The following is an 18026-nucleotide window of genomic DNA, read 5'->3' as shown; positions in this document are numbered from 1 at the left end:
GGCGGCGGCGCGGCGCGGCGGAATGGACGAGCCCAGCATCCTGCGGCGGAGGGGGCTGCAGGTGAGCGGCGCGGAGCTGCGCGGGGCGGGTGGGCGCGGGGTGGGTGCCGGAGGGCGGCTGTGTGCGTGTGTGTGCGTGTGTGTGCGTGTTGGATGTGGGTGCGAGAAGGGTGGATGCTCGGTGAGTGCGTGTGCGAGCGGAGCCGTGTGTGCGGGAGAGGGGGCTGCCGTGCATGCGAGGAGCGGTGCTGCGGGTGGGATTGGGGTGCGGTGCCGGCTGTGGGAGAGGATCCCGGCTGTGGGTGCCGGGAGGCACAGGGCCGTGTGCGGGGGCTCTGCCGGGGGCTCCGTGGGAGCAGCGCAGGACCCCCATCCCAGCGATGCCCAATCTTTGCCCAACCACGGCCGTGAGGGTTTGCAGCCCCCAGCCCCACTGCGCACCCCCAGGGACTCCGACCCCCCAACTCCCCCGCCTATCCTTCTCCCACACCCCCGGATCCCCGCCGCCCCTGTCGGAGGGCAGGCAGACGGCCGCAGCGGGGGCTCACGCTGAGCCCGAAGCTCTGCGCCGATTTTCCGGGTGACCTCACAACTCCGTCCCCATCTGCAAAACGGAGCGCTGTCCCCCGCGGGCCGTCCCGAGCTGTCGGTGCGGTTGGAGCGCGGTACGAAGCTGCCTTCATCCGAGCTGGCAGCTCCCCGGGGCGCCGCGCTGTGCTGCGTGCTGCTGCGGTGGGGGGCGGTGGGGGGAAGGGACCCCACAGCAACCGCAGCACCACGGCAGCCACAGCGCTGCTCTCGGGTGGTCCCTGGGGGGAGCAGCCCCGCGGCCGTGGGTTCAGCTCCCTGCAGCAGGTGGGGACGGTTGTCCCAACGCATCGGGCAGAAGTGCCGCCCCCAGTGCTGTCCCCAGTGCCAGCGCTGTCCCAGCAGCCGATGGCGTGGCCCTGGGTGAGGATGGGGATCTCAGCCGAGGGACAGCGGGGCGAGGGTGCTGAGGGAGCTCCCGCTCCGTGCGGGGACCCAGCACCCGGCCGTGGGGTCACAGTGCTGCTCCAGGGCACCGACACCGTGCACCCACACTGTCACAGCGCACCCGCCCCGGTACCACGCACCCCCCCCCCCGCCGCCCCCAGCACCCACGGGCCCCCGCTGCCGAATCGCTGTGCATCGGGGCGTGATGTCACCCGTTGTCATGGCAACGCTGCTGCATCACTGTGTTGCTGTGCGCCCCAACCCAGGGATTTCCGTGGGGGCAGCGGGACGGGGCGCGGGTACCCCGGCTGCGTGGGGTGCAGGAGTGACAGCAGCAGCTCACACAGCCTCCACCCGTGGGCGCTGCCAGGAGGGGAATGCGGTTAAGCTGCTTAGGGGTATGGGGCCGGTGGGCACAGATCGGGGCAGTGATGGGCGTCAGCAGCACGTGTGGCCACCACGTGTGCCTCCGTCCCGCAGTCACCACGGCACACGCTGCCCGCCGGCACCCACGGCTCCCTGTGTCTGCTGGGTGGCACACGGGTGGGCGCTCGGTCCCTGCTGCGCAGAGGCTGCTGTGCTGCACCGCTGCCCTTTGCCCCTCGTGCCACCTGCAAGCAAACAGCTTCCACCAGAGATCTTCCCATCGGCTGGAAAAATAAACAGCGTGCGGGGCGCCGGCTGCTGCCCACGGCCGAATCTGTGGGACGGGGGGAAGGGACGGGGATGGGGGCACAGCCATCACCCTGCGGCTGTCGTCTCCTGTCCTCGAGGCCTGGCCACGCAGCCACCAGTGCAGGGCGCTGAGGAGCAGCTGCCCCCCCGTGCTGACCCCTCGGTGGGGATGGTCCCTGCGGTGGCAGCGGTGGCAGCCCTGACCCCGCTCGTTGCTTTTCTCGTTGCAGAAGGAGCTGAGCCTGCCGCGCCGAGGGAGAGCGTAAGTCTGCCGAGCTGCACCGCGTGGGACGGTGGCGTCACCGGGAGGGCTGCGCCTGGGGCCGCACTGCCGCCTGCAGGGCTCAGCTGGATGCCACCTTGGGGTGGCCAGGTCTCGCCGTGCCCAAACCCGGAGTGGGATCACCGTGCTTTCTGATGCCAAAGAGATGTGATACGTGTGTGTAAGGGTGTACTGGGCAGTACTGGAGTGTACTGGGGCGAGCTGTGCTGCCGCAGTGCGTTGGGACGTTCCGTGGTGTATTGGGGGTGCACCGGCGTGCGGCAGGAGCCGATCCTGAAGCTGTGCTGAGGCTGCTCGGGGCACTGTGGGGTGATGAGGGGGTGCACCGCTGCTGCAATGCCTCTGTGGGGCTGTGGGGCACACGGGTGCTGTGCCAGGGGTGCGCTGGAGGGGGCGCTGGGGCCGTTATAGGAACTGGTGCTGTACTGGGCCGTCCTGCAACGGTGCTGCTCTGTGCCCAGGCAAAGCCCGGGAGCGGAGTGGCCCCGAGCAGCTTCTGCGCCGTCCGGGCTGTGCTGGGAGCTGGGGGCTGCGGTGCCGCGGGGTGCCGAGCTGTACTGAGCCGTGCCGAGCTGTACTGAGCCGTGCCGAGCCGTGCCGAGCTGTGCCGAGCCGTGCCGAGCGGTGCCGAGCTGTACTGAGCCGTGCCGAGCTGTACTGAGCCGTGCCGAGCCGTACCGATCTGCAGGGGCGGGTCCGTGCCCGGCGGGCCGAGCTCCGCTCCCGGCGGTGCCGCCGCTGCCGCCGCCCGTTGGAGCCGCCCAGCGCGGGGGCTGCCGGTGCGACGGGCGGAGCGGAGCGGAGCGGCGGCGGCGGCATGAAGGCGCGGCGGGAGCGGCTGAAGATCCCCGCGCTGACCTTGGAGTGAGTCGGGAAGGGGCTGCCGGCGGCGCCGGGCTCGGGCTGATGGCGACAGCGGCGTCCCCGCATCGCCAACATCCCCACATCCCTCGCGCTCCGAGCATCCCCGCGTGCTGAGCATCCCCGCATCCCCCCGTCCCGACCCCCCCATCCCCTGGGCGTCCCCTCATCCCGAGCATCCCCAGCTTTCCCGCCCGCCGTGGCGTCTGCCCTCCCGCATCCCCAGCCCTCGTCCCCCATCTGTGCCCCCTTCAGCCCTGCCCACAACGTCTCCCTTCCGGCTCTCCCCCCTCTCCTTGCTCTTTGTCCCCCGTTCCCGATGGTGCCCCGGGAGGGGAATTGCTGCTGCTGTGCCGTGCCCCCAGGTGCCGGGTGCCGCTCACACCGTTGCCTTGCAGCCTGTCCCCGAGCAGCCAGAGCCCGACGCTGCTGAGCCCCTGCAGCCCCTGCAGCCCCTGCAGCCCGCTGCTATCTCTGCACCCCTGGAGGTAAGACCCCAAACCCTGCCTGCTCGGGGCAGAGAGGTGGGACTCCCACCCTGAATGGGACAGAAGCTTCTTCTGGGCACACTGGGAGAGGTGGACGGGGTCCATCTGCAGTTTGCATGCCCCAAAAGCAGATTGTGCTTGGTGATCTCCAACTGATGGCTCCATTTGGGGGAACTCCGTGTGAAAGCCATCACAGCAGTTGGAGCTCAGTCTCTGAGCGTGCTGCACTTGGGGAAAAACCTCAAAATGCCCCCTGGCGCGAGGTCAGCGCGAGGGTGAGGCCCTTCTCCCACACAGGAAGCCTGCTGTGGGATGGGGTGCTCGTCTTTAGGGGATCTTTGGTGGCCGTCCCGTAGCTGCAGTGACCGTGGCACAGTGGCACCGTGCTCGGGGCAGGGCGGCTGCTGGGGCCACGCTGTGCTTTGTGGTGGGGACAGCGTGGGGATGAGGACATGGAGTTGGTGGCACCCAGCAGACCGGGCCCCATCAGTGTGGGGATTTGGGGGATTTTCAGCCCGGTTTGGTGATGCTGTCCCACGTGGGGTTTGTGCTGGTGATGCATCGGCACCTGACCCGCTCACAGCTGGAAAATGAGGCCGGGCACCGGGATCTGTGCCACTGGGTCTTGGCGTGGGGTGTCCCTGCTGCAGCCCAGGAGGGAGTGTGGGGCTGTGTGGGTGAAGCCCCCCCATGGTGGCCCCATTGTGTGAGGAGCAGCGGGGGCACATTGGGGAGCCCCCCCAGGGTTGCCCACACTGCAGCAACACGTGAGCTTTGGGGCCAGCAGCACTGGCTTTGGGGAACACGTGGTCCCGTAATGCATGGGTAGTGGTGGCTGCATCTCCATTTTGGGGTGATGCCCATCTCCATGGTAACCCGGACCCCATTTTGGGGTGATGCTCTGTATGAGTAACTCTGACCCCATTTAGGGTGATGCCCCATTCCTATGGTGACCCAAAGCTCACTTTCGGGGTGCTGCCCTGCCTCTACATCAACCCGACCCCATTTTGGGGTGCTGCCCCATCTCCATGGCAACCCTGACCCCATTTGGTGGTGGTGATGGGGGGTAACCGCCTCGTTTCTATGGCGACCCTACTCCCCCTCCCCCCCCCTCTTCGAACCGCCGCCCGTTTCCACGGTAACCCCGGTGCGGCGGGGCGGGTCGGGCCGTGCTCGGCTCGGGAGGCGGCCCCGGTGCGGCCCCGCGCGCTCCCGGCTCCGCGATGTCGGATCCGAGCTGCTGGGGGGCGGCGGGCGGCGGCTGCCGGGGGCAGAGAACGGCCGGGGCTTTGCTGCAGCGATCCAAGAGGTACCGGGGGCCGGGGGGGAGGCCGGGAGCGCCGTTTGGGGGGGGCTGCGCCGCGGGTCGCGTTGGGGGTGGATCGTTTGGGAAGGGCTGCAGCGGGGCTGCGAGGTCGTGGGGGGGTGGCATGGGGGGGGGGGACGGTTTGGGGGAGGGGTTGCGGCAGGGGATGAGAGGTTGGGGGGGGTTGTACGGGGGGCAGCGTCGGGGGACGCGTGTTGGAGGGGGGGGATTCGCTAGAGGTTGCGCTGGGGGGGGCGTCGTTTGTGGGGATTGCGCTTTGGGGTGCGTGGTTGGAGGGAGTTGCAGCAGGGGTTGCTTTGGAGGGTGCGTGGATTGGAGGGAGGGGTTTGCGGCGGGGAGCGCTGCTAAGGGAGCATCGTGTCGGGGGAGGGGTCTGCACTGCCGCTGCAATCTGCGTTGTTTGGGGGGTCTGTGGTTGGGGATGAATGAGGGGGAAGGGAGTCGCAGTGGGCTCCACATCCCCACGGTGCCTGGTTTTGGGGGGTCGTGCCGAGGTTTGCACCACGGCGGTGCGCGGCTTGGGGCCCTGAGTGACACATTACACACAGGGGGGTGGGCAGGGGAGCTGTGCGTGCAGCGGAGGGGAGATGTCTGCCTCAGGCACAGCGCTGCAGAGCAGCAAGGGGGGCATCGCTTCGGAGCTGGGTGAGGGACCCCGGGGCCCTGCGAGATTTAAAGGAACGGCTGCAGAGCTGTGGGCACCGCAGGTACCACGGTCCCTGGGCAGGCAGGGGGGCATCACCACCTTGCTGGGGTCGGGTCCCGGTGCCAAGGCTGTTGTGAAATCCACAGCTCAACACCAAGAAGCGGCGTTCAGCAGGCGTGGGGCTGAGGGGAGGTGTTCCCATGGTGCTGCCCCATAGCGCAGCCTGGGATGCAGCGCGGTGCCGTTGCTCAGCGGACGGAGCCAGGCGGCGCGGTGCAGGGCTGTGTGTGCCATGCAGCCCCGTGGCACCGAGGGTTTGCTCTTCATTCATTGGGATTCCTAGAATCTACATCGAGGAGCAGCCTGCTGTGAGTTCCAGCAGGCAGGACAGGACGTGCAGGGGGTGATTTGGTGGGGGTGAGAGCACTGGGGGGCTGCAGTGCTGAGAGCACACCTGTGGGCACCGGACCCACATTTACTGATGGGGAACAGCAGCACAGGGACACAGAGATCTGCGTTGTGGTGCAAGGCCAATTCTTTAGGCTGTTTTATTTCAGTGCCAGTAGAGAAATAAACTCCTAGTCAGGATGTGGGGTTACGTTGCCCCGTTCTGCATCCCCCATGCAGCTCCATGTCGGGACACAGCCCCGCTCGGTGCAGCCAACGTGCCATGGAGATGAAATCACGCTGGGCAGCGGTGCAGAAACATTGGGTGCAGCTGCCTGGTTTGGCGTTGCAGGCAATTTGTCTCACTGGAAATGAATCTTTCCTCCCAGGGCAGGGAGAGCACGAGGGCCGTGTGTCTTTCTGTGTGCTTTGGGCCTTCTGGCTCCCATGTCCTGCTGTCCTGCAAGGGTCCATCCATGCACTCTCCGATCCGTCCCCAAATGCGCTGTGTTGTCCCCGTACCTTTCCCCATCCCCACAAATATCGCAGTGCCACCTCACAGCACTGGGAGCACCGTGGGAGCCGGGATGTCACTGCTGCTGTCACCCTCCCCCCCACATCCTTTGGCAGTTTGGGATGGCGATGGGGCCGGGGTGGCTGTGGGGATGCTGCGCTCAGTGTCCCCACACACAGTGGCTCTGGAGATGCTGACTGCAATTTTCCACTCCATTTTTGGTAAAAATGCACCAAGCTCACATTAGTGCTGGAGGCACTGCTGGCAGCACGGGCTGGAGCACAGCCTCGGCTCCTGCCACTGGGAACTCCTGCTTTTGTGCCCGGGAGGCCGGGAAGCAGCTGGGTTTGAGCATCGGCAGCGCGGTGGTGCAAGATGGTTGTTGCAGCGCGAGGGTGGAGCGCGCGGAAACAGGAAACAGCAGCCTCTGCCTGTGTCACCATTACTGGAACTCGCTTAGCCGAAGGTTTGTTTTCACTTCCAAAATGAAACCTCCGAGCGCAGCGTGCGGGGCTGCCTGTGCCGGCAGCTGCTGGCCCCGGGGACCCTCTGCAGGAGGGGGATGAGCAGATCAAAAGCAAACGGAGGGGCAGACCGAGCTGCTCCCCGTGCTGGCTGAGCAAAAGAGCTGCCGCACTGAGGGGAGGATGCAAAAAAGCGCTTCTGAATGCAGGGTGAACTCAACCCTTTCCTGCCAGAACCCCCCCTCGCTGCCTGTGCTGCTCCACATGCATCACCCACGCCGTTCCTGCCGCTGCCTCGTGTCTGTGGGACCCCCGCAGGACCCCTCGGAGTGGAGTTTGTCCTGTGCCTGGCGTTGGTCCCTGTCCTTTCTGGGCAGCAGCCGTGGGGCGCCCAGCCCAGCCACGCAGCTCAGCGCCCCCCGTGCAGGGCTCACAGCTGGAGGAGGCGCTCACACGCACTGCAGTGTGGCTGAGTTGCCCCACACCCGGCTCTCGGCTGCGCTGACATTTTCGTGGGGATCCGTCCTTGGTCTGGCATTAAGAACCCACGCGTCTCTCCCATGCGCACACAAGCTGTCCTCAGATTCTGCTCTGCACGGGGATATTCCCACTCAGCAAAGTGAACTGGGGGCATTTTCCATGCCATGCAGCAGGGCTGGCGTGGCCCGGAGCAGTTTGGCATTTCCATCGCTTCCTCCTTTTAGATCCCTTTTTTCTATTCTTGCCCAACGGCCCCACATGCATCTTTCCTCCCTGCGGGCCAAAACCAGAAGTGGGACCTCACCGAGACGATTTGGCTCCAAAATGAACCCCAGCAGCCCTGTGCTGTGCTGGGGCTGTGATCTTCCTGGGGGCAGGAGATCTGTAATCGATGTGGTGACAGCAGCCGTGTCCCCTTGCTGCAAGCTGGATGAGCTGCAGCAGGGCTGCCCACGTCCAAGCCTCCCAGCCCTGCCCACCTTCCACTTCCCAAATGAATCGCTTTTCCTTTTCCCTTCTCCAGCTGCCGAAGCAGCAACAGGAAGAGCCTGGTGGTGGGGACTCCATCTCCAACCCTCTCGCGCCCTCTCTCCCCGCTCTCAGTGCCCACAGGTGAGGGGAATGCCGAGGCCGGGCTGAGCACCGCGCAGGGTCACCCTGGTGAGGGTCCTGTGGCGCTGCCTGGGCACTCAGTGGCCTTTCCCAGAGGGCTGAGGGGTGGCTGAGGGGACGCCAGGGGCACAGTGAACCCTGTTCTCCCTCTCCTCACAGCTGGGAGCAGCCCCTTGGACAGCCCTCGCAACTTCTCCGCCAGCACCTCCATCAACTTCCCCTTCGCCCGCAGGTGAGCTCCACCTCCCACGGATCACCTCAACCCGTGGATTGGGGCTGTTCTGTTGGCCTTCACCATTGTTATTTTCTTCCCCCTGATTTCTGCTCCGGTTCTGATTTCCCCGCTGCTGTGACCGTTGTGTCCCGCTGCCCTCCAGCCACGCTCCTCGGACTGACAGGCAAGTGATGGGGGACAGAAGGGCTGCGCCAAGGGGAGCTGCAGTGGTGTCGTTCACCCATGGATTGGCTCATGGAAAAAAGCTGCAGGCTTCGTTTTAATTTTCACGCTCCAACTGGAGCAAAAAGCCAAAGGGCTTTGGAAGTGTTCCGCAGTGCAGCAGCCAGCACATCGCCTGCCCTTGTCTGTGCTCTGTGCCCTGCGTCCTGCACGCATGGGAAGCAGCGCTGTGACCTGTTCTGTTGGAAACTCATCCAAGAGGAAGCATTCGCCTACGTGCGAGTGTCGGCCTTCCTGTTTACAGCCAGGCTCTGATCCCCGTGTACTTTCTGCACGGTGCTGAGAAATCTCGATTTCTCTCAGTCTCCAAAGCCAGAATTGAGCTCCCATTAAAAATACGATTCTCCTTTTTTCTTATTATTTGCAAGCAAAGCCTCTCGTGCAGCATGGGGCCGAGCTGGGGCTGCAGCTGCTGTCACTTTGTGTTCCCTGCTCCTGCAGTGCCTCCACCACACAGAACCAACTTTCAGTCCATTCTGGCACTCCAGGCCCTCCCAGTTGGCCAAACAGAAGTCCTCTCTCCCATCCTTATCGTTCTGATGCTATTTCTATACTTGCATTCACCTGCTTTTTCCACTGTGCCGTAGACATGTTTGTGCTTGCAGGGCCGATGGCAGAAGGTGGTCACTGGCTTCGCTCCCCTCATCTGGCTATGGGACCAACACCCCCAGCTCCACCGTCTCGGTAAGGCGCATTCCCTCTGCACGTCCAAGCTTTGCTGCATCCGGTTGCACATCTTGGCCATGCACAGAAGGGCGAGAGCTGCCTGGGGTGTGATGGGCAGCCAGGATTGGGGTCAGTGCATGGAGCTGGGCTGGGGGCCCACGGTGGCACACGCTGCGTGCAGGAGGCGCACGCCGAGGAATGCTGCGCGCTGATCAGTTTCCAGACTAACAGGAGCTTCAAGGCAGATTTTCCTGCTGCTTCCCACCCCGCTGCCTGCGAGGTTCCGTCCCATCTCCTGACCGCCCACATCTGTCCTTCCTTCCAGTCGTCCTCGTCCTCCCAGGAGCGGCTGCACCAGCTGCCATACCAGCCCACCCCCGATGAGCTGCATTTCCTCTCCAAACACTTCCGCAGCACTGAGAGCGTCACGGATGAGGAGGGGCGGCACTCGCCCTGTCTGCGCCCACGATCCCGGAGCCTGAGGTACAGAGACCACCCACGTGAACCAGGTCCTGCTTGCCACCTTCTCGCGAGCCGTTCTGTGACATTAAGGTCCTGTTTGGCCGTACCCTTGGCGCTGACCCTGATGCAGTTTCTTCCCTGGCAGGGATAGTGGTAAAACTCCATGCTTTTGCACACTAGGCTCTGCTGTTCGGTAGCGTGAGGCTGCTGGGATGTGTCAGAGGATGCCTAAGGGTGAGATTCCCCGGGCTGAGGTTGTAGAAAGTGGGATTTGTTCCAAAATAGCCCTTTTCTGCCACGAGCAGTTAGCAACCTGTCCGTGCAGGAAGCCTTTTTCTGAACGTTCCCACGTCCGCTGCGGGGCGGCTGGGGTCTGGTTGGGCTCTCTGTGCTGTGGGCTGCCAAAAGGGCAATCCCAGCATCAGAGCATGGGCGCCAGGATGGCTGCGGATGCTCTCCCATCGTGCTTGGCTGCGGCCCAGGCAGCCCTCCAGTGGCTGCGTTGTTGCTGTCTGTGTCCCAGACATCACGGCAGGGGCAGAAGCACAAATCGTGGCATGAGAGGAAGTGGTGGATGAGCTCAGTGGTGGAAGCCAAGTGACTAATGCAGCACTGGTGGCCCAAAACGCCAGAGGCTTTTCCAGGGACTTGAGTTGGAAGAGCTGGGTCTGCAGGAGCCCAGCACTGCCCAGCCCTGTAGGAACAGCTGGCAGCCTCTGCACAAGGTGGAAATACCAAAGCTAGGGAAGGAGTGAGCTGCTGGTGTTGGTGGGTGTGCGGTGGGGGGACCCCAGGACACTCTGGCCATGCAGGCGATCCCATCACTGCTAGAAGTCCTGGCCCAAGGCTGACAGCTCTGCTTGCACAGGCTCTGACAGCTCGTGACATGGGAACAACGAGCTCCTCTGGGAGCAGGAGCTATTTGCATGCTTCTAAATGCTTTGGATTCATAACTCACCGGGCTTTTCCTCCATTTTTCTCCCCACAGCCCTGGGCGGACGAGTGGAACATTTGATAACGAGGTCGTGATGATGAACCATGTCTACAAGGAGCGGTTCCCCAAGGTAATGGCCATGGAGGGGATGGCAGCGTCTGCGCCCCCACAGCATCGGGCAGCTTCTGCAGAAAAATCACTTCTCTGTGCTGGAACATAGAATGCATGAATACTTATGGGGGTGCTGGGGGCCACTGGAGGCATGGGAGTGAACCGTGTGGTTCTGCATCATCACAAATGCCACAGATTCTCTGGAATGTGTGGCATTGTGTTGTTGGAGCATGAGCAGGTGGTGGGAGTGGGGTCTGGGTGAGGCACACGTGGGGTTTGGGGCTGCAGGAGGCAGGGGGCACGGGGACACGAGATCCACCGTCACCATCCCTCCTGCCTTGCAGGCTACAGCCCAGATGGAGGAGCGTCTGCAGGACACGATCAGGAACTTCTCTTCCAGCAGCACTCTGCCTCTGGCCGACGGGGTGCTGGGCTTCATCCACCACCAGATCATCGAGCTGGCTCGCGACTGCTTGGCCAAATCCCAGGGGGCCCTCATCACTTCTCGCTACTTCATGGAGCTGCAGGAGAAGCTCGAGAAGATGCTGAGAGACGTGAGTGGGGGCAGTTCTCTGCTCGGCGCCATCTCCCAAGGCCATCGGTGACTCCTGGCTTCTGTCCCCTTTCTGGCAGGCTCAGGAGCGTTCAGAGAGCGAGGAAGTGAAGTTCATTGACCAGCTGGTGAGGAAGCTGCTGATAATCATCTCCCGTCCTGCTCGCCTTCTGGAGTGCCTGGTAAGACGCAGCAGCAGTCATGCGGTGCTTGGAGGGAAGCTCTGGCTTTGCTCCCTGACCACGCTTGATTTTCCCCACCCAGGAGTTTGACCCTGAGGAGTTCTACCATCTCCTGGAAGCTGCTGAGGGCCACGCCAAAGTTGGTCAGGGCATAAAGACCGACATTCCCCGCTACATCATCAGCCAGCTGGGGCTCGTCAAGGACCCTCTGGAGGGTAGGAGGCTGCTGGGCTGGTCTGTGGGCTGTGGGCTCTGGGGGCTGCAACACCAGGATGACAGCCAAGCCTACATACAGCCAGCCCAGCATCCCTCCTTACTGCTCCTGGCACGTTCAGCAAAGCAGATTAATCGGAAGAACACTTAATCCATAGGAAGCCAAGGCTTTGGGGGAAACCATAATCCCCGAGGAGCACGATGGGGAATGACTATGGGAAAAAGAGAATTATGTAAATGTTTGGCCTCATGCTTAACCTCCTAATGCTGTGACCTGAATTTCTGCCTACGATAGCTTGCACCAAGCATGCAGCTCAACCTCCGTGGGATCCCTGATGTGGGAGGGCGGGTGGTGGCCGGGGGGTTTTTTTGGCACAGAGATGTGAGCGGGATGAATGTGAATACGGTCCCTGTCCTCTGCAGAGATGGTCCAGCTGGACCACTTTGACAGTGGGAACACCATCACCCCTGAGAACGACGATGCCTGTGAGGTGAGCACAGCCCCACCTCTGGACCCGCAAAGCCCTGTGGGGCTCCAGCCCTCTGGCAGCACACACGGACACAGTCAAACCCTTCTGTGTCTCCTCAGAGCCAGCAGTCGGTCAGTGCTCCTCGGAGGAAGCCCTGCGAGGGCGACTTTGAGACCATCAAGCTGATCAGCAACGGAGCCTATGGGTGAGCTGGCCACACGCATCCCTCCTGCTCCACAGCGAGCAGACCGCATGGCAGCATGCTCCTATTTCTAGCCTGCCTCCTCCTGCAAACATCTCCAAAGCCCATAAGTGTGGCATTTGCACCTTTCTGACCCTATCTGCTGCCCTTCCAAGCCCCGCGGTGCTGTGGGGTTGTCCTGGAGGCTGGAGACCACATTCTGAGGTCTGGTTGCTCGCTCTCTCCTAGGGCCGTGTACCTGGTGAGGCACAGGGAGACGCGGCAGCGCTTTGCCTTGAAGAAGATCAACAAGCAGAACCTCATCCTGCGCAACCAGATCCAGCAGGTGTTTGTGGAGAGGGACATCCTCACTTTCGCAGAGAACCCCTTTGTGGTCAGCATGTTCTGTTCCTTCGAGACGAAGCGACACCTCTGTATGGTGATGGAGTATGTGGAAGGTGAGAAGGGGGTTTGGGGACATCAACGGCGCCGGTGGGGGGTGAGAGCAGGGGCCCCGAGGAGCACTGAGGATGCCATCCTGATGGCTGGGGCATGGGTGGAAGCACTTCTGTTGTTCTGAGTTGCACCTCAATGGGGGTGGTACCCATCCTCCTCCAGGTGAACGTTTCTGCCCTGCAATCAGCAGCAGTGTTTCCACAGGTGGGGATTGTGCCACATTGCTGAAGAACATGGGCCCGCTGCCCGTGGACATGGCGAAGATGTACTTTGCTGAGACTGTGCTGGCCCTGGAATATCTCCATAACTACGGCATTGTGCACCGCGACCTCAAACCTGACAAGTGAGGGCACTGGGGCCCACCAAGGGGATGGGCTGGGCTGGGAGCGGGTCTGGTCCCAGCCAGAGGCAGTGAGGTGGTGCCTTCTTTACAGCCTGCTCATCACCTCCATGGGACACATAAAGCTGACAGACTTTGGGCTGTCCAAGATCGGCCTGATGAATATGACCACCAACCTCTACGAGGGGCACATGGAGAAGGACACCAGGGAGTTCATGGATAAGCAGGTACGAGGGTGGTCACCAGGACCCAGAACCAGCTTGGGGCCCATTGCGCAGGTTGTTGCAGAGATTCCAACGTCTGGTTCGAACACAGGTGTGCGGCACCCCAGAGTACATTGCACCCGAAGTCATCCTCATCCAGGGCTACGGGAAGCCTGTCGACTGGTGGGCCATGGGCATCATCCTGTATGAGTTCCTTGTGGGCTGTGTCCCCTTCTTTGGGGACACCCCTGAGGAGCTCTTCGGGCAGGTGATCAGCGGTGAGTGCTGCTTGCTTTGCTTATTCCCCGGCCCCCAAGCCCCTCAGCCCCATCCATGGCTGCCAGCACAGAGAGGGCTCCGTGTCACTTCCCCTTCTGTTGCAGATGAAATCATGTGGCCAGAGGGCGATGAGGCTCTTCCTGCTGATGCTCAGGACCTGATCACACGGCTGCTGAGGCAGTGCCCGCTCGAGCGCCTGGGCACCGGTACGTGTGCCAGGGGGCAGCAGGTGGGGCTCAAAATGGGTCCAGACTGAGCAGTGCTCAAGGCTTCTCCAAACCTTTCTATGGTTCTCTGATTTGCTTGCTTGTGATTGAAGCTGAAGGGTGTCCTGCGGTACCAAGGACACTTGGACCCCCTAATGCAGGTTTCTCTGCCTGCCAGGGGGTGCGCACGAGGTGAAGCACCATGCCTTCTTCCTCCACCTGGACTGGAATGGGCTTCTGCGGCAGAAAGCGGAGTTCATCCCACAGCTGGAGTCAGAGGACGACACCAGCTACTTCGACAGTGAGGCCGCCTCCGTGCCCTTGTCCCTGTCATCTTTTGTCCCCACTGCTGGAAGGATGCTGGAGCAGGAGATGAAAATCTCCTGGGTGAAGTTGGGCATTTTCTGCCCTGAGCTAAGTCACAAAAACAGATGTAATTCTGTTTCCAGACTGCTCAGCCTTAATGAAAGTATTGCTTTCTCATCCCAAAACATTTGTGGGTTCAGGACTGGGCTGTCAGCCACGACACACCTCCACGTCCTGTCCCCTCACCACTGGGGCTTTTGCTTTCAGCTCGATCCGAGAGGTACCGGCACTTGGATTCGGAAGACGAAGAGACCAACGATGAGGAATCATCTGTGGAGATTGGCCAGTTCTCCTCCTGCTCCCACCGCTTCAGCAAGGTGCTTGGATCTGTCCCCTAAGACCCAGGTGACAAGATGCCACAGCCCCCCTGCTGCCACTCCATTCCAACCACTCCCCTGTTCCCCAGGTGTACAGCAGCTCCGAGTACCTGGCCACGCACTCCAACCTCAGCCTCTCATCCTCTGACCGGAGCCACAGCGAGGACAAGGAGGACAGGGCAGAGCGGTGGGACCGCCACTCGGGTGACGAGGACAAGAACCGGCCATCGGGCGCAGAGCCCCGGTGAGTGGTGAGACAGGGACTAACGTGAGCTGCTGTTGGTGAGATGTGTGCAGGGCTGCAGGAGGATCCAGCACCACCTCCTTGCCCATGCGTGGGTGCCCTGAGCCCTCTGGCTCCTTCCTGCAGGCTGCGGTCCTGGACATCCTGCAGCTCCACACCGTACACTGCCCAGCACGAGCGCAGCCGCAGCCCTGCTGCCCTGACCAGCACCTACAGCCTGGACACCATGCCCAAGTTTGCCTTCTCCTCAGAAGATGAAAGCCCTTGTGTGGCCTCAGCCAAGCCGGAGCGACCCAAATTTGTGCTGGGAGACCCTGATGCTGGGGTGAAGACCTCATCGCTATCTGGTGCGCAGGTTTTGGGGGCAGCCAGGTTTCCTAACAGTGTGAGGTGTTTTCTCCATGCCTTCCTGCACCCTATTGAAGGTCCAAAGGGCCACCGCCGTCCTTGGCCATTTCAGCTCCCTGTTCCTCCTCCCTTTGTGCAGCTGATCTCGTCAGTCTGAACCGCATCCGCCTGCGGAGCAACAGCACGGGCACCAAGAACTCAGCTCCACGAGGCTTGGAGCCAGGCAGCAGCCGCCGGCTGAGCAGCCAGAGGGATGGCGTGGAGAAGCCAAGAGCTTCACCGGGCAGCCGAGTGCCCAAATCCGCTTCTGTCTCAGCCTTGTCCCTCATCATCACATCAGGTTTGTGGTAGCCATCTATGGTCAGGGTGGCTGCCGTGTGGCTTCCCTGGAACAAGCCATCTCGTTCTTTCTCCTTGCAGATGACTTCAGCAGCGGGGCCCTCATGAGCCCCATCTCCCCTCACTCGCTTTCATCCAACCCCTCTTCCCGTGACTCGTCCCCGAGCCGGGATTCCTCCCTGGCCATCACCAGCCTGAGGCCCCCCATCATCATCCACAGCTCAGGCAAGAAGTACGGCTTCACGCTGCGTGCCATCCGTGTGTACATGGGGGACAGTGACGTCTACACTGTGCACCACATGGTCTGGGTAAGTGGCCCAGGGACTGGTGACATTGTTGGGACACAAGGGTGGGAGGTACGGGCTGTGTCCAAACAGAACCCCGGCCGTTCCCTTCCAGAGCGTGGAAGAAGGGAGTCCTGCACAGGAAGCAGGGCTGAGAGCGGGTGATCTCATCACACACGTGAATGGGGAGTCAGTGCTGGGCCTGGTGCACCGGGACGTCGTGGAGCTGCTGCTGAAGGTAGGTGCTTGGGACCTGCATGCAGCTGTTGAAACTGGTGCATCAAGCACAAGCAGCAGGTTGTACAGTGGTGCTTGAGTGCAGCATGCCCACTGAGCCCTTTTCTGTCCTCAGAGCGGCAATAAGGTCGCCCTGCGGACCACCGCCCTGGAGAACACCTCCATTAAAATTGGCCCTGCCCGGAAAAACAGCTCCAAGACAAGGATGGCCCGAAGGAGCAAGAAGAGCAGGAAAAGGGACAGCCAGGACAGGTGGGCAGAAACAGGGGGATAAAATGGCACGTGTGTCCTGGATGTCCTGGAGCAGGAATGCAACAGGAAGGGGCGGCTGCTCTTGTTCTGCAGTACCACAGGGTCTGGTGGCATCCAACGTGGGACTGCTGGCATCGGTGGCTCCAAGCAGTGTCCTACTGCCTGTTGCTGCTGTTTGTGACCAATCTTCCCACGTGTTTTCTTCCCTCCCAAGGAGGAAATCCCTTTTCAAGAAGATCTCCAAGCAGTCAACGGTCCTGCACACCAGCCGCAGCTTCTCCTCCGGCCTCCACCACTCGCTGTCATCGAGTGAGAGTCTCCCAGAGTCCCCTACGCACAGCCTGTCACCAGGTCCCACGACGCCCTGCCGCAGCCCCGCTCCAGACCTGCCCCCAGGTACTGTGGCCACCACACTTGGGCTCGGGGCCGGTGACATCCCCGGTAGTGACTCCTCTCTCTCTCGTTTTTGTGGCAGATGCGGTGTCCCCACAGAGCACCTCTCCCTCCTCCAGCACCCCCACGTCTCCAGCCGGCCACGTGCGGCCCAGCACCCTGCACGGGCTGGCCCCCAAGCTGGGCGGTCAGCGCTACAAGGTGGGACGCCGCAAGTCCACCAGCAGCATCCCGCCCTCACCCCTGGCCTGCACACCCACCTGTGCCCCGCGACCCACGTCCCCGCAGAGATCCCCATCCCCGCTGCTGCCCGGACACCCCAAAACCACCCATCCCTTCCAAGGCAAGACGCTGTCCCCCCCCACCATTGTGCGGCAGGGGCCGCGGCCACGCAGCGCCGAGTGCCCCCGCTCACCCCTCCTCAAGCGCGTGCAGTCAGCAGAGAAGATGGCAACCTACCTGGCGGAGAAGAAGAGCGTGGGCAGCCGCAAGCTGGGACCGGAGATGCCTGCACGGGATGGGAGTGGGGAGGTGTTTGGGGAGGGCGAAGCGCCCGGCTCGGTGCACTGCGGGGACCACGGCCATATGGCAGCCTGGAGGCAGGGAGAGCAGGAGATGGTGGTGATGCGGCGCCTGAACCTCTCTGAGCGCCGCGACTCCTTCAAGAAACAGGAGGCTGTACAAGAAGTCAGCTTCGATGAGCCGGGCAGTGAGGACGGTGCCAAGAGCGACACAGGGCAGGGCCAGGGCTGCGTGGAGCCCAGGGTCGGCCGGGTGCCGCAGATTGCGGTGCAGGGCTCAGAGGGCGACGAGCAGGAGCCGGTGGGCTGGCAGTGCCAGGGCTCCTACCCGCTGCACCTGCTGGGCACCGATGGCACTGCTGGCATCGCTGTGCCGTGGCGGGACGGCCGCCGGCAGCACCGGACCTGTGGGGACAGGGCCCCCCCGGGGCTGTCAGCACGGGACATCCCCTAAAAGCCAGCCTGGGCACACATGGCTCCGTGGGATTTAACGCACTGCGACCTGGAGGTGTGACTTCTGTGCTCCCGGAGAGATGCTCACGTTTTCGCAGTGGCGTTCCCCTGGTGAGGCCCACGCTGAAAAGAAAGGACTCGATGCAAATACTCTGAACTACTCCAAACTAATTTATTACTTTTATAAGCTAAAAGGCATTGCAGGGTCCGAGCCATCCCAACCTTTTCTGTGCATTTCCCAGCTCCTGTCACAATGGCATGATGTTTTCTAACCAGCTTTTTTCCACACTTGCTCACTTTCAGCTGGAAAAGCACCCAAAAGGGTGTTATAAGGCGGTTTTCTGGATAGCACTGAAGCTGAGGGTTCCCCTCTGTAGACAGGGGGTTGGACTACATGATCTCAGTGGTCTTTTCCAACCTTTATGATTCTATGATTTGCATTCAGGATCGCCTCTGTCCCCATAAATCCCCCTGGTGCCTCCCTATTCTGGAGGAAAATGCTCCAAACCCCAGCATCCCGGTGAGCAACACGGCAGAGGCCACACGCTTTGTTTTATTAACATGCAGAGGATGGAGAGGTTTAAATTTTTTTAATTATGATTCCTTCTGAGAAAGACCCAAACCACTGAGCCCACGCTATTGGTGTTCCCGAGTGGGATTGGGCTGGGGAGGAGAAGCTCACCCAGCCCCACCATGCTGGGGGCTCAGCAATGTAACACAAATAATGGCATTTTTAGGTTTACTTTTCGATCTGCTGTGATGTATCTTTGGGCATGCGCAGGTGCATTTTGTGAAAAACCACTATTTCCTTTTTTTTTTTTTAAACAAAAACCCCACACCAACCCGC

General features: G+C 62.0%; 1 protein-coding gene across 1 annotated transcript; it reads left to right on the top strand.

Moving 5' to 3' along the window:
- Window positions 1–4505: 4505 nt before the first annotated feature.
- MAST3 (microtubule associated serine/threonine kinase 3) lies at window positions 4506–17180 on the top strand (the record flags this gene model as incomplete). The annotated part of the gene is made up of 26 exons (XM_079546657.1): window positions 4506–4591; window positions 7624–7712; window positions 7872–7944; window positions 8757–8853; window positions 9161–9318; window positions 10286–10361; window positions 10687–10896; window positions 10976–11077; window positions 11160–11292; window positions 11714–11781; window positions 11880–11965; window positions 12191–12399; window positions 12602–12740; window positions 12832–12964; window positions 13053–13218; window positions 13324–13425; window positions 13604–13726; window positions 13999–14108; window positions 14198–14352; window positions 14479–14699; window positions 14840–15040; window positions 15121–15347; window positions 15439–15561; window positions 15676–15812; window positions 16027–16208; window positions 16288–17180. 26 exons carry the CDS (start codon window positions 4506–4508, stop codon window positions 17178–17180), a joined length of 4299 nt encoding a protein of 1432 aa, XP_079402783.1.
- Window positions 17181–18026: the final 846 nt, after the last annotated feature.

This window comes from Tetrao urogallus, assembly GCF_951394365.1.
Source record: "Tetrao urogallus genome assembly, chromosome: 25".
Taxonomy (NCBI): Eukaryota; Metazoa; Chordata; class Aves; order Galliformes; family Phasianidae; genus Tetrao; species Tetrao urogallus.
Note: the sequence above shows the minus strand (reverse complement) of the source record. Positions and strands in the feature narration are given on the sequence as shown.